Consider the following 25,931-nt stretch of genomic DNA (forward strand, 5'->3'; position numbering starts at 1 on the left):
TTTGGTGTACATGTTTCTACTTAATGTGTGGCAGTATTTTAATATTTGCCACTTGTGGACTTGGTACTTGGCCAGTGTTGATAGTACAGAGGACAAAGTGCAAATGAGGATAGAGATAGAGATTGTTGAAGACTAAAATTCTTCCCTTGATCAGAGTTGACAACCAGTCTTTTGTTTTGAAAGAATAAATTTGCTGCGATACCTTTAAAAACTGGCTAGCATCTTACTTTCTCATGAGACTTGTCATTGCCTTTATTAAAAGTTCCCTGATACATAACACAAAGCACCTTAAATTCAGAGGTTCACATTGACCTAGAAGAATGAAAACAAAACTTGAGAATTTCAATCAAGGGTTGTCTGATAAGTAATTACTCAGCATGTAGACCTGGGATCAAATGGCTGTGCTGAGAGCTAACCACATTGCAGTCTGTGTAAGTGCATGTTCCTTACCTGGTTTCCAGCAGTAAAGTTACTATGGCCTTACAGTTTACTGCTTTCGCAAGCTCTAAGTACTGAAGAAGGAGAGAGATTCCGCCAGGAGTAGCATTTGGTTGCCATTTAGAAGGCTGAGTTGATAGTTCAATAAACACATGTGCCTAGAGCTTTGTGTCTGCATGTTGGTAATACTTGGTGGGCAGCAGACAAGCAGTGGGACAGTCAATACTTCTGTGCAATGGGGATGGGAGGGAATTTTATGGGCTTTCTACCACTTAATCAGATTTCGAGTGGGCAACAGCAGAAGCTTGGTGAGATTTAATTTTTCTAGTTGGTGTCATTTCCGTGATCCACTCCGAGTTGTGTTTTCAAATGTAAGTGTTGTATAGGGATTGGGGCAGAGGTAAAATGAGTCATAATTCCTCTCTGACCCTTGTTTGCTTTCATCCTGGAATCCATAAAAAATGACTGAGGGCCTCCCACAGCCTTTAGCTCTGAACCCAGTCCCCTCTCCACTACCTGTTGCAGTTAAGTTTTCTCTGGAGATCCCTAAAACCAAGCGCTGGTTTTGTTTAAATCTTTGCCCTTGAGGCCAAACAGATGAGTGCTTGTTGAATGAGTAAACCAGTCACATTTACTGCTTGTTCCATTGCTTGCAGTGGAGGGATACCAGTAGTTGTGCGGAGATGTTTTTACTTTGAAAGGACGGCTATATTAAGAATTCAGAAGTGACGCGATTTTCAGCGCTTTGATGGAATATCCTAAGTGGTCAGAGAGCACAGTGAGCTTTTCTCTAAACAAACCAACAGCCAAAGAGGCAAAGGAAAATGGAGCGAAGGCAGTTTAGAAACATCCCCTGGTCTGAAACTGGACTGCTTCCGGTCCAAACCATGCTTTTTTCTCAGTATACTCATCTACAAAATGAAGATGTTAATAGGTACTATTTCATAGGGCTGTTGTACATTTTAATTAATATATTTAAAGTGCTTGAAAGTGCCTGTCACAGAAAGTGCTCGATAAATGCTAGCTGTTGCTTTAATCTTTGGTATACATCGTGGGAGTGGGAGTGTCTGGGACAGCTGGAGAATGTAGGCCGTTAGGGATACAATCCCCGAATAGACGTGTACTTGGGGCGTTTCCTTGGTTAGTAAGGCCGAGTGACCAGGTAGGGTTGAGAGTCCCTCCCAAGGTAACCCAGCGCAGATGGCAGAGACAGCCTTTTCTGGGCTGAATCCTTCCCATCAGCCATCTCTGCAGGTTTAGGAGGGCGTTGGAGTCATCTTAAGTGCCCTTAATTTTCTCTTCCTGGCCTTAGGGGTCAGGAACAGTGAAGGGAGAATGAGCAAGAGGCGAGAATACGGGAGTCCTCGGGCCTGGAGCAAGCCCCTACTCAACCTCAGCTTCCCTGCCCCAACGGGAAGAGCTTACTGGTGAGCAGGACAAACCCCCAAAACCCTGCCGCGCCGGGCCACGAACCGCAGCGTTTCCTCTCGCCAGGGGCGGGGCGGGACCGGAAGGGGCGGGGCCGTACCGCGCCGGGAGCGCGTGGGGCGGGGCGGCCAGGCCGCGGCCGTCCTCCCGCGGGATGTGGCCGACCGCCGAGGAGCGGGGGGTGGAGCCCGGGCCCCAGGCCCGCCAGGATGGAGGCGGGTCCAGGCGCAGCTCTGACGCGGGCAGGTCGGCGGCAGCTGCCGCGGCGGTGACAAGAGAGCGGCCGAGCCCCTACGACCCGGGGCGGGGTTCCGCGACCCAAGTGCCCGGCTCGCGGAGTGAGGTGGGCGGGCGGCTCGGGACCATGGCCAGGGCCGGCATGGAGCGGTGGCGTGACCGGCTGGCACTGGTAACCGGAGCCTCGGGGGGCATTGGCGCGGCCGTAGCCCGGGCCCTGGTCCAGCAGGGACTTAAGGTGGTGGGTTGCGCCCGCACCGTGGGCAACATCGAGGTAAGGCCCGGCCGGGGAGCGGGTCGCTCTGGGGGGCGTCGTTTCCTCCGGGGTAGGGCTCCGAGTGGGGGAGGGGGAGTGGCCAAAACCAGGCTGTGACGCTGCCTGCACTTGCCTGCCACTCCAGGGCCATTTGCTGCGGGCTCGGGCAGGAGGGATGGATGTCTAGTAGGGCAGGCCTCTACCTTCGTCGTTTTAAGGACCCTTTTCTCTTGACAGCCGCTACTCCAGTGTACCAAAGCTGACTCTCCGGCATCTTTCTCCCTCTCCCCTCCCTGCCTGCCCAGGATATTGGGCTGAGGGAAGGGGAAACCGGAGGTCAGGGGCTAGCTAGGCAGCTAGGGAGAGGGAAAGACAGCTTTCTGGTCTCAGAGGCTAAGTTGGCTACTAGATTGCTTCCTCTGGTCCCTAGACCTACCCCACAAAGCTAAGCAAAGTGGTTGGCCAGCCAGATGAGCAGGAACTAGAGAATTTGATCATGATCATTTTTCATCTGGGACTGAGGGTGGGGTTGGGTTGGGAGTGGAGCTTTTCTGAAGAGGCTCAGCCCCTTCTCCCTCCCCCAAATCTGAGGGTTAACCCCTGCCCAATGGATAGAAGGGACGAATGAGATATTCATAGGTAGACCTTTCTCCAATTTCACTACCCTAGGTGGAACTGAGGAGGACATTGAGCATGTGAGCCCTGAGGGGACAAAGCAAAGTGGGAGTGGAACTCTTGTTTTTTTCTTGGGGTTGGGAGCCCCCATTGTTGTGAGCAACAGGAGCTCAGAGAAAAATGAAGTTGGCCACGTTGGAGCAGGGAGGAAGAAGAGGAGAAATTTCCATCATAGGTCGTCTTTGGATTTGCCCCTGGCAAGATGACTCTCAGGGTTTGGGCCAGTGCTTAGCTGCAGGGCTTTATCTCCTCCCTTGCTCAAAGTCCCCAGGCAGGGCAAGGGTAAGGAGGCCTTGGGTGGGGACAGAGGGAGAAGGTGTACAGGAAGGAGGACTGTCCCCTCCCCTGCTGCTGACCAAAGGTACACTTTATAGCCTCCTAGATAGTCCCAAGGTCACCTGGCTACACCATTGCCCCACTCTGCCCCTCCCTTTCTCCTCTTCGGAGGAGCTCAGGGCCCAGTCCCAACCTTGGAGCCTACAGGATCAGGCTGGGGATTAGACCACCGGCTTTCCTAATTCTAAAGCCACTCTTCCCGTCTCTTCCTACTTCCCTAACCCAAACTAGCCAGGAAAGGGGGTCCCTGAGCCGCAAGGGGATCCCCAGGCTGATTACCCAGCCCCAGGATGACTCCTTTAATGAGGGCAGAATGCCTGTGCTGTGAGGAGACTGACCTGATTTCGGGTCATTTCTGAGGATAGGTGAGGACAGGTGGGCAATGAGGAGGCAGTGACAGGGAGAAATCTATTCTCAGTGCCTCCATTCTGGCTTTCCTGTGGGGGCTTTGAATCTGGAGGAGGAAAGAGGTTGCATGCCAGGGGAGGGGAGGATTCCAGGCCTCCTTGCCCACAGTCTGCTTTGATTAATTGATTGATTGATTGATATTAAAACAGAGTTTGAGTTCTGGCTTCCTAGAGGAAGATGCCCTATTTCCTTAGGTGGTCATGAGTAGGTGAAATTGGCTGAAGGGGGGCTTCTGAGTCCCAGAGGACTATACCTTTTGACAGAAAGTCAAAGCAGAAAGGAATTTTCTACGTCACCTGATCCAGCCCTTTATTCCCAGCTTGGTTTGAGGGGAGGAAGGGGCCCCAGGCCAGGGCAGCTGGTCAAGGTGGCCTTCCTCTAGGGCACCCCACACGCCTGACCCTCTCCCTCCCATACGTGTACACAGCCACCTTCACAAGGCTCAGGTGCCCAGTCACTGGCCTCCAAGGCCACACAGCCTGTTTTCTTCCAGCTTCTGAATGTCAGTTTCCCTCAAAACCATCCCTCAGTGGCTCTCCCTTCTCAGGGCCCCTCTCCTTTCTCTCTCAGGGCCCCTCAGTGTGTTGAGGACCCTGGCAATGCACAGGGGGTGTCTAGTGTCACCTGCCACCTGACCTGCCTCATAGTCTCCAGGGAAACCTTGTGGGGGAGGGTGGTGCACCATGGGACAGAGAGAAAGAATCTCTCCTGACTTCCTGACCCTTCCTATAGGTAGGATGAGGGGAGAGTGGCAGTTGGGCTGGATTGAAAAGTATGTGTGAGAACTCCAAGCCAACTGGCTGCAGTTTGTGGAGGGAGGGTGACACTTCAGATATAAACCCTTTCTGGGAGAGACTGGATGAGGCGATGGGAGAGAAGAGAATCAAGGCCCTGGCGTAACCAGCTCAGTGACTCTTGGCACGGGTGGAAGAGGTGGGGTGAGAGGTGTGTCTCACCTGTGAACGCGGAGGTGTTCCTGTTGGTGGAGAGGCAGAAAAGAGGTATCACTCCATTCCCAGGACCCTGGCCCCCTTCTCTGGCCCCTCAGAGCCCCAGCTCTTCCCCCCTCTTAGAACTAAAGACTCGAATTTATCCCTGAGGATCCTCCACTGATGATTTCACCTTTCCCCTCCCTCACTCAGGGAGTACTCTCATCCCCTGGACTTTGACCAAAGAGGACAAGCTTTGGGGATGGGCAGTCCCAACATCTATGTGGCTGAAAGGTGGCCACCAAGGAGAGAGTTGTATGAGTGGTGACAGCGGAGGGAGGTTGTCTCTGGGTGCGGTGGTGTGGGAGTGAGCAGCTCACCCCAGTTAGACCCCTGTTGGGTTTCATAGGAGCTGGCTGCCGAATGTAAGAGTGCAGGCTACCCCGGGACTTTGATCCCCTACAAATGTGACCTGTCAAGTGAGGAGGACATCCTCTCCATGTTCTCGGCTGTCCGCTCTCAGTACAGCGGTGTGGACATCTGCATCAACAACGCTGGCTTGGCCCGGGCCGACACCCTGCTCTCAGGCAGCACCAGCGGTTGGAAGGACATGTTCAATGTAAGGGCTGCAGGCCTGGAGTGGAGGGCTGGGAGGAGAGGATGGAGCCAGAGGTCTGTGGACCAGAGGGCTGTTCGGGACAGGATGTCTAGCAAGAGGGAGCTTTGGGTTCCTACACTGGGCACCTTGACTCTCTCCTCGCTTCTCTCCCTACCAGAATGGCCATGTCTTTTCTGTTCTTTCTTTTGAGCCCGTGGGGCCAGTTCTTAGGCTGATTTCCTTCTGTTGGAAGAAAGATTGGCAGGGGAGAGAACTGCTGTTTATTAAATGTCCCCCATGTGTCAGCACCGTGCTGAGTGCTTGGGAACATGGTCTTATGGGAAGAAAAGAGACAGGAGATGGTGTTCTCACCGAGCCCTGCCCCATAACTCTGTGGCTTCAGGCAGGTAGTTACCCTCTCTGAACTTCAGTCTTGTCACATTTAATTGGCATGAATACACCTATACCATCAATATCTGGGGTCACAAACTCCAATGTCCCCTTGGACCAAGTAGGTACATAAATAAGTGAGGCAGGTCAGGAGGGATCTGCAGTAAGTGGGAGAGCTCACGGCCACATACAGGGGTGGCCACTGCTGAAGTACAGCATTATTGCTACTGGAAAGTGTGGACTCAGTGTGGCCAGATCTTATGATTTCTTTGAGAGGAGTGGGGAGCCTGGATTTTTGTGTGACACCCCACCCCTCCTATTCACTAAACCTCAGCTCCACGAGGGCAAGGATTTTTGTCTGTTTTATTCTCTGGTGTAGCCTCAGCCTGTAAACACTCAATAGATACTTGTTGAATGAATGAAACCTTCCAATACATGTTGGAAATGAATTTAAAATGCTTTAAAACTATGTAGGGACCGAATACAGCCTTCAAGACATGGGTTTTCAACTTCTGGACTGTATTATGGGGCAATATTAGGGTATGAAAGTATCCTGAGAAGTTGAAAGCAGTGTGTAAACGGGATGCACTGCGTCTCTTCCCCCACGATCCTTTTCACATCTGCTAACAATAGAGTTAGCACCTAACAGACACTTGGGCCTAGAAATGAACAGTGAGCAGTGAAACAGTGAGCAGTGAAAATGAAGCACTGCCCCTGCCCTCAGAGAGCCTTCTGGGAGGTCTGAGTGTGGTCTTCACCTGCAGTAAGTGGGTCTCTAAACCTGGACCTCAACTTGCTCATCTGTAAAATGAGGGACATAGATTAAATCCCCAAGGCCCCTTTCAGCATGAACATTATGTAATTCTATTAGGCTCATCTTATGAAGCATCTTCTCTGCTCTCACCCCTGACCCCCACACCTAGGACATTTGCTCCCCTGGCCTCAGGGCATCTGTTTCTCCTACTCCCTCCATCCTCAGGAGCTGACTTCTCTGCCCTACAAACCCATATGGCTAAGAGGACCAGAAACAGGGCTGGAAACCCCCGGTGTCCTTCTGCTGTGAATGCTGAGGCAGGTCCACACCGAGGGTGTTCTGTCCTGATGCCTGGCTCTGACACCTGATAAAGAGAAACATCTAGTCTCTCTGCTGGTCCCCTCTCTTCCCCAGAGGAGAGACATGAGGACCTGCTGAAAGCTTTATCTCGGCTTGTCCTCATGGGTGAGGCTAAGGGGTGGGGCTGGGCAGGAGCTTTGGAGCAGAGGTACTTCTTCAGGCCTCTGTTTCATAAAGGGTAGGGATCTGGGGTCACCTCTGCCAGAGCAAGTAGGAGTAGGCAAGGCCAAGGAAGGCAGGAAGCTCCCCCATGTGCTAGGGAGGTCCCTGCCATCCTGACAAGTTACCCCACCCTCTAAAGAGTCTCTGGGCCTAGTCTTTTAGCTGGAACGGAAAGGCATGGAAGAAAGGAGAGTCAGGCTGGGTTTTCACCTGTGGTCTCAAGGGAGGGGACAGGAAAGGAGCAGAGAGTAGCTGGGTAAGGTGGGAGAGGCTAGGGTCTATGCTTGAGGAAAGATTTTTAAAGCCATTTGAGGGAGGATTTTAGGCTGTTTAGGAGACAGCAGGGCCAAGGATGCTGTCTCAGAGAATAGAAGACTAGGGTATTTGGGGAAGAAAAGGAGATGTTCCCTAAGGCAGAGGTTCTACTGTTTGCAGAGGAGACGCCAAAGACAGGGAGTCTCCTGGGTCATGGGTGGGTTTGGGGGGTTTCCACTCCTGTTTGCAGGAACTGGGGGGATCACCCAGGGTGAGGAGCTGCCTCTGCTGTCCCCTGGGGCTGGTGGCTTTAGGGGAAGGGGCGCCTAAGGCAAGATGCCCTGGGCCCATCATTGGTCTCTGATAGGACCTGGACACTGTTTTGGAATGCCACCCCCTGGGGGGTGCTCTGTGGCTCCATCACCTGCTCAGATGAGCCCAAGCTGAAGACACCCCATTGCCCTCCCTGGCCTGCAGGTGAACGTGCTGGCCCTCAGCATCTGCACACGGGAAGCCTACCAGTCCATGAAGGAGCGGAAAGTGGATGACGGGCACATCATTAACATCAACAGGTGGGGCGGGTGGCTGAGGGCTGGAGCGCAGATCACCACTCACCCTCCAAGCTAGGTGGCCGGCTGCAGCTTATTTGACCTCTTTGGACCTCAGTTTCCTTGGTGGTAAAATAGGGGTTTAATACCCAGTTAACACCAGATGGCATGATTATGGTGAGGGAAGGACAATGTATGTCAAGTGCCGGTCTCTGATTGGCTGGAATGGGTAGCTCAGCTCCTCTTCTTTGCAGCTGAAGCTGGGGGCTCTCCTGGGACTGAGGTTCTCCATTCCTCAGGCCCTGGAGTGAACGCCACCTCGTGGGACAAAGACTACATAGTATCACTGGGGAGTCCCCAATCTGAGGGGGAAGACATGGCCTCTGCCCCCAGAGATCTCCCATTAAACTATATCAGTGAACATGCGATGAAATGGAGAGATTTTGGATAGCCTGCATGACCAGGAGAGTGGATTCTGTCGTCAGCAAAGGGAGGACTTAGGAAGAATAGGGCTTTCAAGAGCTGCTTGAACAACAGAAGCTAGATTAGTGGGCCATGAGGGGGGCCTCTACAGGCCCCCTTGAGAAGGCTTCCCTGCAGCATCTAGATGGTGGGGTGACCACACAGCAGGGGGCACTGCTGGTCTCTTGGGAGCCTCACTCTCTCTTCTTTCTCCTTTTCTCCCTCTACCCAGCATGTCTGGCCACCGAGTGGTACCCCAGTCCATGACCCATTTCTATAGTGCCACCAAGTATGCCGTCACTGCACTGACAGAGGGACTGAGGCAAGAGCTTCGGGAGGCCCAGACCCACATCCGAGCCACGGTGAGGGTGTGGCCTGGCCCTGGTGGGGATGGGGTAGGCACAGGCCCTCCCCCTGGCACACACATTCTGCCCAGGGAGCCCATGGCCAGGGTGTGCTGCTTAGAACTCCTGGGAGTATACTGAACATAGAACTCCTGGGCTCTGACGCTACTTGCCTGGACCTGCTCAGTACTTGAGTTTCCTCATTTCACTGACTTTCACGTGGGAAGAGGCTGACCTCAAGGGAGCATGGTGGGGTGAGACTGAGGGAAGGCAAAGGATTGTGGGAAACCAGGTACACAATGACTGGAACGCAGGACTCGAGGCTCTTACCTTGAAGGCTGCATGACCTTGGACAACTCACTTAACCTCTCCAAGCCTCAGTCTTCTCATTTGTAAAATGGAGATGGTGATACCCATCTGGCTTTGAGGTTTTAAGGGACACCATTTGGTAAAACATTTGCCTGGCATATCATAAGGGCTCTGTAGATGGTGTGTCTCACTGTGATAATCACCAGTGGCAGCTTTGGAGGGAGTAGGTGGCTGCTGGACATTGGGCAGCCGTCACTGTGAACATGGGGCCCTCTGGCCTCCATCTTTTCCCTCCCGCCTCACCAAGGCCTGGCCTGTGATTGGGGCAGGGGTGGGGCAAAGCTCCGCCCCTGAGCAGGCCCTCTCTGTTGGCCCAGTGCATTTCTCCAGGATTGGTGGAGACACAGTTCGCCTTCAAACTCCACGACAAGGACCCTGAGAAAGCAGCTGCCACCTATGAGCACATAAAGGTGGGGCCTCCCTCTGGGCCCAGTGAAGCCACTCACTCCCTAAGTGAGAGAGAACCCTGGCCTCAGACCCTTCTAGCCAGCCCATCACCTTTCCTGGAGGGTCGGGGTGGGGTTGTGGATGCTAGAGAGGACCTCAGTGGTAGGAGGGAACTCGGGTCCATGCTGTCCTCATCTCCACCCCATTCCCCCGGTGCTCTCAGTGTCTCAAGCCTGAGGATGTGGCCGAGGCTGTCATCTATGTCCTCAGCACCGCCCCCCATGTCCAGGTGAGTCTGGCTTTGGTTGTCCATCCCCTGGAGGAGCCCAGCCATCCCCAGAGGAGGAGAGCAGGGAGGCCCTAAGGGGGTGGGGCAAGTGTCCTGGCTGCCTCAAGCCTTGTGCCTTCTGCAGATTGGAGACATCCAGATGAGGCCCACGGAGCAGGTGACCTAGTTTCCTGTGGGGAGCTCCTCCTTCCCTCCCTGCCCCTCACAGCTTGGCTCCTGCCTCTGGATTTTAAGTGTTGATTTCTGGACCCCTGGATTCCACTTCCTTTCTCCGCCCCCACTAGGGGCTAGAAAAATCTTTTGAGGTTTTTATATAATCTTGTCAAATTGTTTCCACTGCAAATGTGAAAAATGGGCTAGGGAGAGGGGGTGGTGCCCTTGATTGTTTTACCTGTTGACTCGTTCTTGATCCCCTTCTTGGGCTCCTTGGCCTTTCTTTGTTTGTTGTCCTTGGTCTCTTCCCTTTGACCTGGGGGAAGGACTATGGCCAAAAGGGGGTGTTCCCCCCATCTGCTTGCACCCCAGCCCCTGTCCCTCAGGGATGAGGTGGCAGAGAGAAGCTCTCGCCTTCTATCTGACTGATTATCCAGGGCTCCAGCCTTCCTCCTCTCCCTGCCCCACTGCCTGCCTGCCATCCCAGTTCTCCAGCCCAATCCTGGCTTCTCGACCCGCTGTGGGGTCATCACTCCACTTTGACAATGACAGCAGAATACCAGGGCCTGCCTCCCAAGTGGATTTCAGTATGATAATTAAAAGAGAAAAATCGCAACGACCTACCTTGGCTTCTGGAGTCTTTCACTTCTTCCTCTTCTCTGTGATCAGGGGTGGTTGTGTCTCAGAATTTCTTCCAGGTGAGTGGGAAAGTGGGTGGATTTGGGGCATCTCTCTTGGATTGTGGATTACTTTAGGGAGCAGGCGTGGGTTTGGGTTGGGTCTTGAAAATGGGTAGGAGTTTGCCAGCCAGAAAAGAAGACAACAGGGTGTGCATGGCTGAGAGGCCGGAAAGAGCATGCAGTGTTGTGGGAACAGCACAGAACTTAGTGCAGGAGTGAGATGGGGCTGAAAAGGTGGCTCCTGCCTGGATCAGTGGGGGTCTGAGTGCTGAGCAAGGAGTCTGGCCATTACCTGTGCCAAGGGCATCTGCTGGTTTGTCAGCAGGTGCGGGACAGGCAGAGAGCTGTCACTTAGAGGATCAGCCGCCACAGGATAGGAAGTTATTACTGGGGTCTTTCTGACTGGTGCTGAGGGTTTGACAAGGCAGTGCAGGTGCAGAGAAGGGGCTGGATGCAGAAGCTTCTGAGGAAAATCACCAGCACCTGGTCGTGGACTGGATGTGGGGAGGGAAACATGACTGGCCTGGTCGAACACCTCGCGTTAAAATATCCTTTGCTGGTGTCTGGTGAATGCGGTCCTCCAGCGTTCTGGTACCTGGAAGAGCGCAGAATGAAGCCCATAGTAGGGTCGCTCAGCTGCGAGGACCGCCTCCCGCTGGCCGCGACGCCGAGGTCATTGCTCAGCCAGCCCTGCAGGCGGCGCTGTAGGGATAGCCTAGCGGCCGCGCAGGCACATTGTGTCGCCGGCGGGGGGCGGGGCCGCCCGAACCCGGAAGTGGGGCAGCCCACGTGGGGGCCGGGCACGGGTAGGTCATGGTTCTGCTACCCGGTTCTAGGCAATCTTCGAGCGGGGAGTTCGGGCCGTTTGTTCCTCTGCCTGAGGGGACGGGGTGGGGGCAGCGGTCGGGTCCCCTTCACCCGTGTTGGGGACCTGGGGACGGGCCCCAGCGGAGTGCCCGCTCCTGAGGACGCAGCAGGGGGCACTGACCATGGCGCTGCTCTGGACCTGGCGTTGCTCCGGTCGCCTCCTCACGCGTCATTTCTCCGGAGCGGCGCGGCGTGGGGTGCGGCCTGGCGGGGAGGAGCTAAGCCGCCTGCGACTGGATGACCTGGCGCCGACCGTGCGGTCCGAGACGGGACTGGAGCTTCTGTTTGGCCTGTCCCCTTGTCTCCTGGCTCTGCAGGCCGCCCGCCGCCGCGTGGCCCGGCTCCTGCTCCAGGCCGGCAGATCCGGGCTGCAGGGGGAGCGGGCCGAGCTGCTCCGGGCGGCCGAGGCGCAGGACATCCCAGTTCTTCGGCCTAGACGGAAGCAGCTGGACGCCCTGTGCCACTACCAGGTCCACCAGGGCGTCTGCATGGAGGTGAGTCCGCTGCGGCCCCTGCCCTGGACTGAGAGCCGTGAGGCGAGGCCGGGCGACGACCCCCAGCAGTTGTGGCTCATCCTCGAGGGGCTCCAGGATCCCCGGAATCTTGGGGCGGTGCTGCGCTCTGCTTACTTCCTCGGAGTGGATAAAGTCATCACCAGCCGGAGAAACAGGCACGGACGTCCCTTATTCCCCATGTGCCCCAATTTGGAGGCGTAGCCGAGTTTCTAAGCACCTTGACCCTTGAGTGATCTCTCAGCCAGGTCTCCCCATCACCAGAATTCTCACCCCTAACCCTTGGGGGCTGGGGGAGGGCAGGGCATCGGCCTTGAGATTACCCGGCCTTATGTGGGGTATGGGGAAATTTGCAGCTGCCCGCTCACTCCAGTGGTCAGCAAGGCCAGCGCCGGGGCTGTGGAGGTGATGGACGTGTTTTCCACTGATGACCTGGCCGGGTTTTTACAGGTAATGGTGGGGTTGGGGGCGGGGAGAGGGTAAAGGAGCAGAAATGAGCCAAGCTCAGCCTCTCCAAGGGCACCCAGCTATCAGCTGATGGGAGAAGGGGTCGTGTTGGCAACTCTCCCTACGTCCTTCTAAATCCCTTTGAGAAAGGAAGGAGCTCGCAGTTTATAAAACCACAAGTACAGCAGAATCTGAAGTTAGGGACTTCCTAGCATCATTCCCTTTACTGCAGTCCTTCCCCAGGTATACCTCTGGCCCTTCTGCGAGTCTACCTCAGTCCCTGCTAAATAGGTCTTCAGTAAATGTTGTTCAGCTGTGAGGAGCTGGGGGCCAGGAGTCCTGGGTTCCTCCAGTAGGTTTCCTCCAGAAAGGCTCTTTGAAGAAGGACTAGTCTATGCCTTTCTCCTTTTCCCTTGTACAAAAAACCAAACCAAACCAAACCATCACCACCACCACCAACAACAACAACAAAAAACTTGGATGCTTAGGAAGGGGCAAACCTAAGGAAAGCAAGTCCTTTCCTGGTCCGTGCTTGTCTTCGGCTGTGCTTCCCCTGCTGAACGCTAGGGGGCAGTATTGTCCTGCATTTGGCAGCTCCCCTGACCATCCCCCAGGTCTCCCAGTCTCAGTCTTTGGATCTCTTTTCTCTATGTATTCATTTCCTGTTGGTCTCATCCAGTCTCATGGCATTAAATGCCGTCTATATGTGAATGCCTCCGAAACGTATATTCCAGCCTGGATCTTGCTCCTAAACCCCAGATTCACATATCTAGTCACCTACTCACCAGCTCTTTTTTGCTGTCTAAGGGGCATTTCAAATCTAACATTTCTGAAGCCAAGGATCTGTCCCTTCTGCAGACTTACCCAGCTTGATCGATAGCAACTCTGTCGCTTCAGTTTAGGGCAAAAACCGTGGCATCATCCTTGATTCTTCCTGTTCTCATGACCGCATGTCCCACCCATCAGCAAATCTTTCTGGTTTTACCTTGAAGTTATTTCCATATTTTCATCGTTTGTCATCATGTCCACTGCTACCGTTCTGGTCCAAGCCCCCATTCTCTCTTGCCTGGATTGTTGCAGAAGCCTCCTAACTGGTTTCCTTGCTTCTGCCATCAGCTCTCAACACAGCAGGCAGAGTGATTCTGTTGAAACGTAAGTCAGACTATTTCACTTCTCTGCTCAAAACCTTTCAAAGCCTTTGCATCTCACTCAGAGTAAAAACTAAAGTCCTTCCAGTGGCCTTTGAGGTCCCACCTTAAGTCTTCCCTTGTTCCCTCTCCAGTCTCTGTGGCTCCCTTCCCACTGCCACTTTGCTGCTCCACTGTTCCTCACACATGCCTGGTAAGCACCTGCCTGTCGGCTTTTGCACTTACTGATCTCTGCCTAGAATATTCTTCCCCCAGATGTCTACATGATACTCCCTTAGGTCCTTCAGGTCACTTCAGTGAGGCCTTCCCCGACCACCCTTCCTCGAGGCTGGGATTTTGGCCTGTTTTGCTCACTGCCCTTTCCCCAGTGCCTGGAACAGAGCCTGCCCATTCCAGGTGCTTAATAACTATTGACCGAGTTGACTGGATCAGCAAGGGAATAAATACACACTGGCAGGGCTGGACTCCTCCTCGGCTGGGGCTCTGACGAGGGTTTTGTAAGCTAGCATGTGATTTTTTCTTCCCACTTTCAGGTCAAAGCCCGGCAGGGCTGGCTCGTGGCTGGCACAGTGGGCTGCCCAGGGCCTGAGACTTCCCTGTCCTCTGAGATGCCTATCACTAGTTGCTTGGAGTTCGTCTGGGACCAGCCTACTCTCCTAGTGCTGGGTAGGTAGATGGCCCTGCTTTTCCATGCTCAGACATGCATTTCCGGAGTGCTTGCATGTCTGGAGTGCCTGCACGTCTCGCTAGGCATCCCTAACCATCTGCCCCTGTGCCCCGCAGGGAACGAGGGCTCTGGTCTGTCCCAGGAGGTGCAGGCCTCCTGCCAGGTTCTCCTTACCATCTTGCCCGGCCGGCAGCTGCCTCCTGGGCTCGAGTCTTTGAATGTCTCCGTGGCTACAGGTGAGTCTACTCTCCCCTTCCTGCTCTCCCTCTGATCACACGTGCGGCTGTTTCCTGCTAACAAGTTTCTCAGTCTTTCTGTGTCTCAATTGCTTCATGGGCCAAATGAAAAAAATACATCCTTTTGAGGATAAAATGACGGAGTGTCTGCCACATGGTCCTTCCTCTTCCCCATCCTCTCTCTTCTCCTTGTCCTTCTGTCTGTCTGTGCAGGAATTCTTCTTCACTCCATCTGCAGTCAGAGGAAGGCTTTCCCTGCAGAGCAGAAGAGAGGGAAACTTCTCCAAGACCCTCAAGAACCCCCAGCCACGTCTGAAGGGCCCAGAGTGGCTCAGCAGCCAGGACTGTCCTCAGGGTCAGAAAAAGAGAGGCATGATGGAGGCTGATTTGGACTGTGTGAGGTGTGTGTGTGCTGGAGGGCACACATAGCCACATGCTCGAGTGTGCCGAGGTCTCCCGCCTGAGCATGCACCTGGACCCCTGTTGGCTAACCACTGTCTTGGGGGCAGGGAGTTTTGTAGTGGAGACCCCGGGGAGTTCCGTTTCCTGTTTTGGTTTTGGACTTGCACTGGAGAGGGCAGCTCATTCATTTCTAGGCTGTGCTGGGACCCAGGGTCTTTCTCCCCAGGCGCTGCCTGGAAGTCAAGGGGAAGGATAGACTCAGAAGGAAATCGGGCAGCCCAGTCTGTTCTTTTTGAATTCTCTTGTTCCTGTTCCTCTTGAACCAGTGTGAGAATGTAGAGGGAGGCCCGGGACCCTCTTATGGGCCACACAGGTGCAAATCCAGATTCAAGCTGTGCCCCACTGCAGACTTCATCTCTGTGCCTCAGGGCCCTTGTCCACACTTCCCTCAGAGGGCTGTTGTGAGGATCAAATAAAACATGGCTTGGTATCCAGCAGGCACTCAACCATGGGCCATTCTGTCCAATTCCTCCATTAGGTGGCAGCCTCGCTCTTTGGTCCACAGTCGCTTTGAAGCTCTGGCAGCCACCTGGGGAGATTCCTGGCTGTGGCCCCAGCAGAGGGAAGGGAAAGATTAGCAGACACTCCCCCAGCACTGGCTCTCCTGTCCCCCCACCGGTGGGTCATCAGTCAATCCAGCTCCGTGGAAGCAGCCGATGAACCAGAGCCCTGGCCTTTGAATCTGGGAGGGAGTGAGGACAGGGCTGCCGTTTATTGTAACCCAACAGCTTTGGTCCTCCTCCCCGAGGGCCCCGCAGATGGAGCAGAAGCCACTAGTGTAAATGGTTTAGAGCAGTCTTGGTGCATATGGGAACCACCTGGCAAACTTTAAAAGGCGGCTGACACTGGACCCACTCCCAGAGAGTCTGATGTAATTGGTCAGGCTGCAGCCTGGGCATCAAGGTTTTTACAGCCCCCTAGGTGGGTCTGATGTGCAGTGCAGGCTGAGAGCTGGAGTGGGGTTTCCCAGTCTCGGCGCTGTTGACGTTCTGGGTTGGAGAACTCTTTGTTCTGAGGGACTGTCTTGTGCATTGTAGGATGTTTAGCAGCATCCCTGGCCCTCTACCCACCAGATGCCAGTGGTAGCACCTCCCCCCACCCCCAGTTGTGACAACCAAAAATGTCTCCAGACATTGCTAAACGTCCCCTAGGGGAGAGAATTGCCCTTAGTTGAGAACCACTGCTCTGGAGCATGGAGCTGTAGGATAGCAGCTGTAAGTTCAAATCCTGACTGCTGTGTGACCCTGGGCAAGTTCCTCGCCTGCCTGAGCCTCAGTCCCTTCCTCAGTGAAGGGGATCATCCTACCTTCCTGGGTTGCTGGGAGGAGACAGGACAGTAGGAACTCAGTACCTCCCATGTCACAGGTGCTCAATAAGCAGGACCACTTTTTGTCTGTGGAATGGATTGATCTTGGACTTCTAATGGTGATGCCAATTTAGAAAGACATTTAAATTTGTTTAAAAAGGGCCTGGGGCCGGCCTGGTGATGCAGCAGTTAAGTTGGAACGTTCCACTTCCCAGCGGCCCGGGATTGCCCTGTTCGGATCCCTGGTGTGGACATGGCACCACTTGGCAAAAGCCATGCTGTAGTAGGTGTCCCATGTATAAAGTGGAGGAAGATGGGCATGGATGTTAGCTCAGGGCCAGTCTTCCTCGGCAAAAAGAGGAGGATTGGCAGTAGTTAGCTCAGGGCTAATCTTCCTCATTAAAAAAAATAAATAAATAAATAAAAAGGGCCTAAGGTTGCTTTAAAGTCAAAGTTTTTCTTAAGAAAGAGGAAGAAACCCCTTCATAAACTCTACTGATCACCACCCCATTGTTCCCCCTTAAGCTCTCTGTCCCTGACTGGCACACAGGCTGTGACCTCAGCTGGCACGTGTCAACCTTGGGCATGCTGCGCTGCCTCCCCCATCCCTGCTGTGCTCTTGGGCTAGAGCCCAGTGTGGTCTGTCACCTTGGCTGCACCTTAGACTCATGGGGTCGGGGCAGGGGATAGCTTTTAATATTCCAGGCGCCCAGAGGCACCAGACTTCTTAAATCCAAATCTCTGGGGAAGGAGCCAGGTCCGAGCTTTTCTTAGAGCTCCCCAATTGAGGCCAGTCTGCAGCCTGGTTCTAGGATCACTGGTCCTTGAGCCACCTGCTTGTGTCCAAGAAAATGCTTCCAAGTCATTCACACCTGAGCTTTTGAGCACAGCCCTGAAAGTTTGGGCCAGGTGACCTTTCATCTGTCCCTAAGGTTCTCCAGAAGATGCTGGTTCCACCCCAGCCTCTATGGCTTATTACCTGGATGGCTTCTCAGTGTCCTCATCTGTAAAATGCAGACAGTGCCATCACCACGTGCTCTAGCTACCTGCTCTCCCAACAGGGAAGTTGTAAAAATAAAATGAGGGTGTATGGGTGAAAAGTGCTCTGTAAATCAAAGGACTGTGCACCCCAGGACCAGAACACAAACCTGGATGTGATGGTTCAGTTTATGTTTCAACTTGACTGGGCCATGGAGTGGCAGGGTGTTTGGTCAAACATTCTGAGTATGTCTGTGTTTTGGGTCTTTTGGGGTGAGATTAACATTTAAATTGGTAGACTGTGTAAAGAGGATTGCCCTCCCTAATGTAAATGGGCCTCATTTAGTCAGTTGAAGGCCTGAATAGAACAAAAAGTCTGACCCTCCCCTGAGTAAGAGATTTCTTCCCGCCTTTTGGAATTGAGCATTGGCCGTTGCTGAGTCTCCAGCCTGCAGGCCTGTAAGTGGGAACCACATCAGTGGCTCTCCGGGGTCTGCAGCTTGCAGACTCACCCTGCAGAACTGGGAACATGCCAGCCTCCAGAATCGCATGAAACAATTCTCTATAGTAAGTAAGTAGGTAAGTATGTGTGTATATGTATGTATTTATATCTCCTATTGGTTCTATTTCTCTGGGAACCCAGACTAAAAGACTTGATGAAAATGAACTCAGGTGTCCTGGTGTTCCCTCCATGTGGGAGTATAGAATCAAGCTCTGTTTTCGAGGACCAAGTCCAGCATGGAACCTAGAAGTTGGGGTTGAGGGTGCTTGGGGTCCAGAGCACCCCTCCTGTCCATGGACTCCTCTGTGGTGTCTGGAACCTTATCTAGCCTGCATTGGGTGTGCTGTTCAGCTTTCTGGGTCCCTGTGGTCTGGGCCATCCAGATGGGCCACTGTCCTGGGCTAACAGCCAGGCGCAAGGGGCTCCCCTGCCTCACCCCCTGGGCAGCCGGCTGGCCAACCTCTAGGAGGACAGATTCACTTGAGCCAAAGGGCACTGAGGCCGTAATTACCTGCCATGCACCCATGGGTACGTAGTTATGTCATGCAAACCAGGCATTCCCAGGACAAAAGAGAAAGCACCGAGACCCTAAGGCCAAGCACGAGGTCTGGTTCTTGGAGTGGCCTCTGGGGTCTGACAGGCTGCTCAGCAAGTGTGGTTAAATACACAGCAGCTGGGGGAGCCCTGGGCCTGAAGCGGGGCCAGGTGGGTGTCCATCCCCCTGCAGGGACAGTGTTGGGATGAAGCCAGAGGAGACAACAGTGGTGGTTAAGAACACGACCCTGGCTGTTGAGCAGTGTCTGCTTCGACTTCCGCCTCTGCCTTGCTGGTGGTGTCCATGTGGACGTGTCCCTTACCTTTCCAGGCCTTAGTTTTCCTCAGCGATAAAGCGGGGCTAACAGTAGTGTTCACTTCAGAGGATCGCGGGGCAGGTTAAATGAGAGCATGCAGGTAAAGCCCTGAGCCGCCCGCCTGGAGGAGGGCGGCAGCTGGTCTTGCAGCACCTGAGGGCAGACCTAGAGGTCAGGGCATTGGGCTCTGCTCTCCTGCCAGCCTGGCCTCAGTTTCCCCTAGGCTCTAGGGCCCCTTTCAGCTGCAGTGATTTACCCCTGAGAACAGCAGAAGGAGTTGGGGAGGGGAGAGGGCTGAAATGACATTTGTAGGATTCTTTTCAGGGCTCCCCAGCCGGGAGAGGAAGGGTCTCAGAAGGTTGGTATTCCCAGAGTGGCAGAATTGTGGCCAGCACCCTACACCCCTCCAGGATTGGAATCTTTTTTTTTTTTTCGGCAGGAGGCTAATTTGCCAGCTTCTTCCCTCCGGCTGGGGTCTTAAACTAGACCCTCCTCTCCACTCCTGTGGGGCCAGGCACCCCAGGGAGCCCCACAGTTTGTAAATGTAATCAACCTTGAGGTCTCGGACTTCCACAGGTGCAATTAGCATGCCCATCTGCTAATCCCTGATTAATGATGTTTACAAACATGGGACTCCACTCGCAGAGCTGCTCAGCCCCTCCCTCCCTGACCAGGAGGCAGGGGGCTTTCTAGTACCCACCCCCCACTACTTCAGTCCTCCCCAGCCAACACCCCTCCCCGTCCCCTTCCTCAGAGCTGGAGGTCCCTCCTTGGAGCCCCCTGGCCCAGCTCTCTGCACCCATGTAGAAAGGAGACTCAGGGCACAATGAGACTACGAGGTTTGGTGGTGGGGCTGGGATCCTGCTCCTTTCTTCCCAGTTCTGGAACTTCTAGGACACCATGGGCATGCTGCCTTTATTCACCGCTCCAGCTCCAGCCCCAGGGCCACACACACACACGCCTCTCTTTGCAGAACTGTGGGCCGACCCCAAGTGCCCCAAGGGTTGGCCTCTCCAATCTGTCCCCTGATGGGAATGGTTCCACCCCACCCACCTTCCTGCTGAGGACCTTGGTGTGTCCATGTCAGAGGCACAGTAGCACAAGCATAAAGAACACAGACTTCTGAGTCTGAGTCAGACCCAGATCCAAATGTTGGCTCTACTTCAGGCCAGTCACTTAACCTGATTGAGCCTCAGTTTCTTCATCTGTGAAATGGACATAAGAATAGGAACCACCATATAGATGGTTGTGAGGATTAGTGATTGGATGTCTGAAAAGGACTTAGCACAGTTCCTGGGACACAGTAGGTGCTCAATAAATGTGAGCTGCTTATTGCAGTGAAAATAATAATAATGAAAGGAGGCATCTGAAGCTACACAGATGCCCAAGGACTTCCCCTTCTCCCCCACCCCCTCTCTTGGGAGAAGGGCAGGTCCCAGCTCATTACTGGTTGGGGCTAGGGTGGAGGTGTCAGATTGGAATCACTCCTGGGTCTGTTCACAGCTTCCCTGTTTCATTAACACCTCCCTGGTGGTCTTCAGCTCATCCTGCTGGGGGAGGTGCTCCAGAAAGTTCTAATTGCCTCCTACCCAGCCCAGAGCTCAAGGCTCCCCACTCCTAGGTCTGCTCAGATGCACACAGGGTTTTATGTGCAGAGAGGTGGCCACTGGCCAGGAGGTTCTCACTGTCCCCTCCCCCCAGTGTCCTGGAGGCCTGCTCAGGGGGCATAGCACCTGGGGCTGCCCCTTTCTTTACCCTCCCCATCAACCTCATCCGTAGGTGCTAGTCCCCTCATCCTCACTCCATCCCAACCTGGCCACCTCTTCCTTTTGAATCTCCCATGACGGCATGAACAGCATAGTCTGGCGTTCTAGTCCCGACCCACGTCTTCCTAGCTGGATGACTTAAGGCAAGCCGCTTATCCCCTAGGGCATTCGGTTGCCTCTTCTGTAAAATGGGGATCCCATACCTCAGCAGGGTAGCACGGTGCCCGGTAAGTTGTAAAGTCCATCGTGGCAGCCATTGTTATTATTTCACAGGCACATCTGCTCTCTGAATTATCTTTTTAACTCACAGGACCTTGTTTAGCTGACAAGGGTAGGTGGATGGGTAGGGGAGCAGGGCCAGAGCCCCAAGAACCATGAGCACGTTCAGAGAAGCAGGAAAGGGCGTGAGCTCTGTCCTAGTTAATTGTCCCAGTTTCTTGCCCAGACTGGGAAAAGGAGTGGGGCCAGTCACTGAATGAGGACCAAGAGATTTATACCTCACTCCGCGAAGGCTGCTTCTAAACAAGGTTCCCCTCCACTCCACTCCAAGAAAGATTCTTATGGAAATGCCTGTCCTTCGCCCCCGCAGTGCCCTCTGTCACAATACTCCATTTCAGAGGACACCCTTCACCAGCTGCGGTGGGCCAGGGAGGAGGGGCTGAACTTGGCCCCGTCTGCTTTCTCCTTCCACCTCTGAGCCCCCTCCCCCTCGGGCTCCCGGCTTTTTTGCTGAGGTTTGTGGGTGTCAGAAGGGAGACTCCAAGAAAAGTGGCACCTTTCATGGTTTATCTTCAACCTCAAAAAAATGTCAATGGGCTGAACAGTTTCCTTTAGGAAGAAGAAATCAAGACAGAAGTCAGCAAATGAGGGAGGAAGTAAGAGGGGAGGCTTGGTCTCTTCTTGCAAGTAGTCTTACGGGCCTCCCCCGCCCCCCCTACAACTGCCTCTTGGCCCTCACAGGCCTCTGCAGGCATGGAAGCCCCTCCCACTCTCCAGGAACCCCCATCCTGCTTTAGACCATCAGGGCAGGAGTGAGCTGGGCTCGTTTTATATTCCCAGGTCCCAGCACAGCGCCAGGCACCTCCTGGGTGTTTAAAAAGGATGAATGAACAAGTGATGGGTCCTGAGGTTGCAGACTAACTGCCTCTCCCTCTTCCCTATAGTGGGTTGTAGGGGCAAATCTCTCAGCACATTTCCTGCTGGCCCTGACCTTCCACTTTCAGAGGAGGCAAGACGCAAATGATCCCCCAGCCACAGCTGCTCTTGATTGTCTGAAACAAAGGAGTTAATCGAGGGCTGAGGGGGTGCTGTGTAGACCTCTCAGCCCTGCTGAGACCCATCTGCATCCAGACCTGCACAGATGCCCCTCCCATACCTGGAGCCGTGGATCAGGCACTGCAGGGTGCTGATCTTGTTTAAATCAGAGCCCCAAGACCCACACACATACTTACCACAGCCTCATGCGGTGGGCATGGGACCTGGAAGCTGTGTGCTTGGAGCAGGGTGGTGAGGATGATGACGGCACTAACATTTATCATGTACTTACCATGTGCTAATGATTTTACACGCCTTGTCTCATTTAATTCTTGTGATGCTTTGGGGTAAGCACTGTTACTACCTTTGGTTTAGAGATAGGAAACTGAGTCTCAGAGGGGTTGAGTAACTTGCCCAAGGTCATTCTGTGGCAATCGGAAGGGTTTGGGAAGGAGGGGAGGGAGCTGGGGTTGGAAGGAGAGAACTTCCAGCCCAAGCATCAGCCAGGAGGCCTGCTGCCGAGGAGGAAAGGCCAAATCTGCACACAGCCACCCTGCCCCCGACCCCCATCACACCAACCGCTCCCCCTCCACGCGCTGTGGAATATCCCCACCCGTCTCCCCACTCCCCCACTCCTGAACCATCTTGACAAGCTCCAAGTGGGGCATCCCAGTGAAGGGGGGGTGGGAGGTCCCTCCCCCTGCTCCCCACCCAGGCTGGGAGGTCAGAAGTGATAGCTCAGGGCTACTGTGGGATGCAGCAAAGGACTTTGAGTCCCAGAGACACACAGCCTTTGGTTTAAATCCTGATTCTGCTCCCAAATTTAAAGGCTGAGGCCTTGGTCCAGTTTCTTAAGCTCTCAGCTTTGTTACCTCCCTGTAAGATGGCACCAGTAACCACTTTCTCCCAGAATTATGCTGGGGCTTGAGAGAAGACGCCTTTGGCACGGGTTGGCCTTCAGGAACTCTTCCTTGCCTGCCTCTTCCTTCTCTCCTTCTTGGGGGCCTCCCTCTGTGTCTGCCTCTCTGCCCTTCGTAGCTTGGGGTCTGCCACCTCCTCTCCCTCTCAGCTCTGCCTCTGTTTTCTGATGATCTTCGTCCTGTCTGCCTCCCTGTTGCTGCTCCCTTTCTGGGGCTGTGTCTGATACCCTGGGGGCTGATCGATGGCAGCCGCTGGTTATTGATTGGGGTGAGCGTCCAAGTGTGGCTGCTGGAGGGGGGTATTGATGGACAGGATTGGTGCCCAGGCTGGATGGAGTGGCAGTTCGGGAGCCTGAGGCCGTAGGGGAAGAGTGGGAGTCCTTAAAGCTGCAGACCCCGCCACTAGGAAGTGAGTAGAGGGTGGGACAGAGGGTCTCTGAAACTCACGCTGTCATTTAGCAAGTATTTATTGAACACCTACTATGTGCCAGCTGGAGATGCAGCAGTGAGCAAGTCAGCAAACATCAGTAAGTAAAATTATATAGTGTTTTATGCAAGAAATGGAGTAGGGAAAGGGGGATGGAAGTGCAGGGGTTGGCAGAAGGTGCCATTTTAAATAGTGCAGTTAGGGATAGGCCTCAGGGAAAAGACCTATAAGCAGAGACCTGAAGAAAGTGAAGGAGAGAGCCATTTGGGAGCATTCTGGACCGCGGAAACTTCAAGTCAGTGCAAAGATCTGGCAGGGGCATGCTCCAGGCCAGCTTGGCTGGAGTGAGGTGAGGAATAAGGAAGGGCAGGGGATGGGTGGGAGGGGGAATGGGGTGGGGGCTGTGCTGGGAGTGGACGCTCAGTCCAGGGCTGACAGCTGCCCCGACTCCAATCCCAGAGACCTGAGCAGCTTCCACACCAGGGGAACTTCCAGAACATGGTTCTGCTGCTCCAAGTGTGCCTGCCATTTCACACCAACGGTGACCAAGTCCCAAGTCCTTCACCTGCTTTGTCAATGCGATAAGGCTCACAGCAACCCTGTGAGTTCAAATCTATCCTTCCCAGTTGTAGAGTTGGGGAGACTGAGGCACAGAGGCATTTGGCAACTTGCCCAGGTTGCGCAGCTAGGAAACGGCAGAGTTGGGCCTCAAACCCAGTTCTGTCTGACTCCAAAATTGTTTCTTTTTCCTTCTTTTTGGGTTACCACCTTAACCATTTTAAGCGTATAGTTCGGTGGTTAAGTATATTCACCTTGTCGTGCAACAGATCTGCAGCTCTCTTCCATCCTATGGAACTGAAACTGTACCCATTAAACAACAACTCCCCGTTACTCTCCCCCAGTCCCTGACAGCCACCATTATATTTTCTGTTCCTGTGAATTTGACAACTTTAGATGCTCACGTAAGTAGAATCAAATAGCGTTTGTCTCTTTATGACCGGCCTATTTCATTTAGCATAATGTCTTCAAAGTTATGTCTTCATGTAGCATGTGACGAGATTTCCTTCCTTTTTAAGGCTGAATAATATTCCACGGTATGTATGCACCACGTTTTGTTTATCCACTCATCTGTTGATGGACACTTGGGTTGCTTCCGTCTCTTGGCACTTGTGAATAATCCTGCAATGAACATGGATGGGCAAATATCTCTTTGAGATCCTGTTTTCCATTCTTTTGGATATATGCCTAGAAGTGGGATTGCTGGATCATGTGGTGGTTCTATTTTTAATTTTGTGAGGAACCGCCATACTGTTTTCCATAGTGCACCAGTTTACAATCCCACCAGCAGTGCACAAGGGTTCCAGTTTCTCCACATCCCCACCAACACTTGTTATTTTCTGTTTTTTTGATAGTAGCCATCCTAATGGGTGCAAGGTGATATCTCATTGTGGGTTTGATTTGCGTTTCTCTAATGATTAGTGATCTTGAGCATCTTTTCATTTGTTTGTTTAAGTCCTTTTCCCAATTTTTAATTGGGTTATTTTGGTTGTTGAGTTGTGGGGATTCTTTATATATTTTGGATATTAACCCCTCATCAGGTAATGATCTGCAAATACCTTCTCCTGTTCTGTAGGTTGCCTTTTCACTCTGTTGATTGTGTCCTCTGATGCATAGTTTTAAATTTGATGTAGTCTCATTTATCTATTTTTTTCTTTTGTTGCTGTGCTTTTAGTATGAACTCCGAGAAATCATTGCTAAGTCCATCCAAAATGGTTGCTTTTAACCATTCCTCTCTGCTGTCACCAATTCTGCTGACACCTTTGGGTGGGTGGGATGGAACAGGGGAGGACAATTTGCAACAGTTGAGGGGATGAGGAAGTTTTTAGCCAGGAGAATAGAAGCCCCCAGGTGGTGAGGGGTGAGGTGAGGGGACAGTGGCCATGGCATTCAAATTACAGAGGGGCTTTCATAGGGCAGAGCAGTGACCCAGAGGGCAGGATTGGGACTAATGAGAGGTTCAGGGAGGCAGATAGAAGCTCAGTCTAACAGGATTCTAGAAGTTAAATGGGGTACTTTAGAGGTAGTGATCTCCCCGTCACTGGAGGAGTGCAAGTACTCAGATGGCCACTCAGGTAGGATGTTGCACAGAGGCTTCAGGCAGAGGATAGTAAGGTTGGGTTGATGGCTTCTGATCCTATCTGTGATTCAGTAAGGAAGGAGGGAGCTCAAAGCTTCAGCCTGTGGGGTTGGGTGGCCAGGATTGCGCTGACAAGTATCCCCCTCCCCTGTGCCTGGGGAAGTCTTGTGATTTGGGGTCAAGCTGTGGAGGAGATTTCATGAGTTCCTGTCATCCTGGAGCGGGAAACCAGGCTCTGACCCATATGGCCCAAGGATCTTGGAGCCCTGGCTGGAAGAAGGGAAAAGAGATGAGGATATTGCTCCTTCATCCCCTGCCAGTTGCTGCTTGTGAGCAGAATGCAGGAAACAGACTCAAGAGTCTGACAGACCTTGGTTCAGGTGCTGCCTACGGCACTCACCGGCTGGGTGGCTTTGGGCAATTTCTTTAACTTCTCTGATCCTCATTTCCTCTTCTGAGCAAGGGGCCATCACCTCCCTTGCAGGGTTTTCTGCAGAATGACAACAACAGGGGCCCAGAGCCTGGCAGGTGCTCAGTAAACTGCCGTGATCAGAGTTAACCTACTGATAATTGTCTCTCACCACCTTCTGAAGCCAATAACCCTGAGTGGGCTGCACCTGCCTCCCCTCCAGTGACCACTTCCCATTGTTCTTGGCCCTGGCCGGCCCCTCTGACCTGGGTGGACCTCATTCCTTCTGAGGGCTGGGACCCCAGACTCCTGGATCCAGAACCCACCTCAGCCATGGCAGACATCCAAGCCTGCCCGGGGGCCCTCTCTGGGCCTGGCAGTGGGGCTGCATGGCGGCCTGATACCTTCTCTGTTGGTCCTCTGTCTCTGCCTGTCCTTGCGGCTGCTGGCCCTGGAGCTTCCTCAGTCCTGCTTGCCCAGTCCCTCCCAGCGCTGCAACCTGTGCCCCACGTCATCTGGTGCACGTTGCACCCAGAGATCCCCCACATAACCGCCAGCCCAGCCCATCGTGGAGGAAAATCAAA

At 53.5% G+C, this 25,931-nt stretch overlaps 2 protein-coding genes across 4 annotated transcripts in view; both read left to right on the forward strand.

Moving 5' to 3' along the window:
- Positions 1–1,967: 1,967 nt before the first annotated feature.
- Positions 1,968–10,401, forward strand: DHRS11 (dehydrogenase/reductase 11). Its single transcript, XM_001501168.7, has 7 exons — positions 1,968–2,377; positions 5,117–5,326; positions 7,704–7,798; positions 8,469–8,598; positions 9,267–9,359; positions 9,560–9,625; positions 9,750–10,401. Exons 1-7 carry the CDS (start codon positions 2,021–2,023, stop codon positions 9,789–9,791), a joined length of 993 nt encoding a protein of 330 aa, XP_001501218.3. The 5' UTR covers positions 1,968–2,020; the 3' UTR covers positions 9,792–10,401.
- Positions 10,402–11,164: 763 nt separating this feature from the next.
- MRM1 (mitochondrial rRNA methyltransferase 1) overlaps positions 11,165–25,931 on the forward strand; it is a 30,945-nt gene continuing 16,178 nt past the window's right edge. For 2 of the 3 annotated variants that reach the window (XM_070227560.1, XM_023652962.2), the window contains exons 1-4: positions 11,220–11,995; positions 12,194–12,287; positions 13,966–14,098; positions 14,216–14,335. In XM_070227560.1, coding sequence (XP_070083661.1) covers positions 11,448–11,995; positions 12,194–12,287; positions 13,966–14,098; positions 14,216–14,335 — 895 coding nt within the window. In that variant the 5' untranslated portion in view covers positions 11,220–11,447. Of the gene's footprint in view, positions 11,996–12,193; positions 12,288–13,965; positions 14,099–14,215; positions 14,336–14,548; positions 16,534–25,931 lie in introns of those variants that run through there. The other variant, XM_001917885.5, reaches the window with a different exon arrangement.

Source organism: Equus caballus, chromosome 11 (genome assembly GCF_041296265.1).
Source record: "Equus caballus isolate H_3958 breed thoroughbred chromosome 11, TB-T2T, whole genome shotgun sequence".
Lineage (NCBI taxonomy): Eukaryota > Metazoa > Chordata > Mammalia > Perissodactyla > Equidae > Equus > Equus caballus.

Excerpts from the sequence above, each read along its gene's own strand:
- DHRS11 (XM_001501168.7), top strand. The coding sequence starts at position 2,021 with ATGTGGCCGACCGCCGAGGAGCGGGGGGTGGAGCCCGGGCCCCAGGCC. Across the intron at positions 7,799-8,468 it reads CACATCATTAACATCAACAG|CATGTCTGGCCACCGAGTGG; the intron begins GTGGGGCGGGTG and ends CCCTCTACCCAG. Across the intron at positions 9,360-9,559 it reads CCACCTATGAGCACATAAAG|TGTCTCAAGCCTGAGGATGT; the intron begins GTGGGGCCTCCC and ends CGGTGCTCTCAG.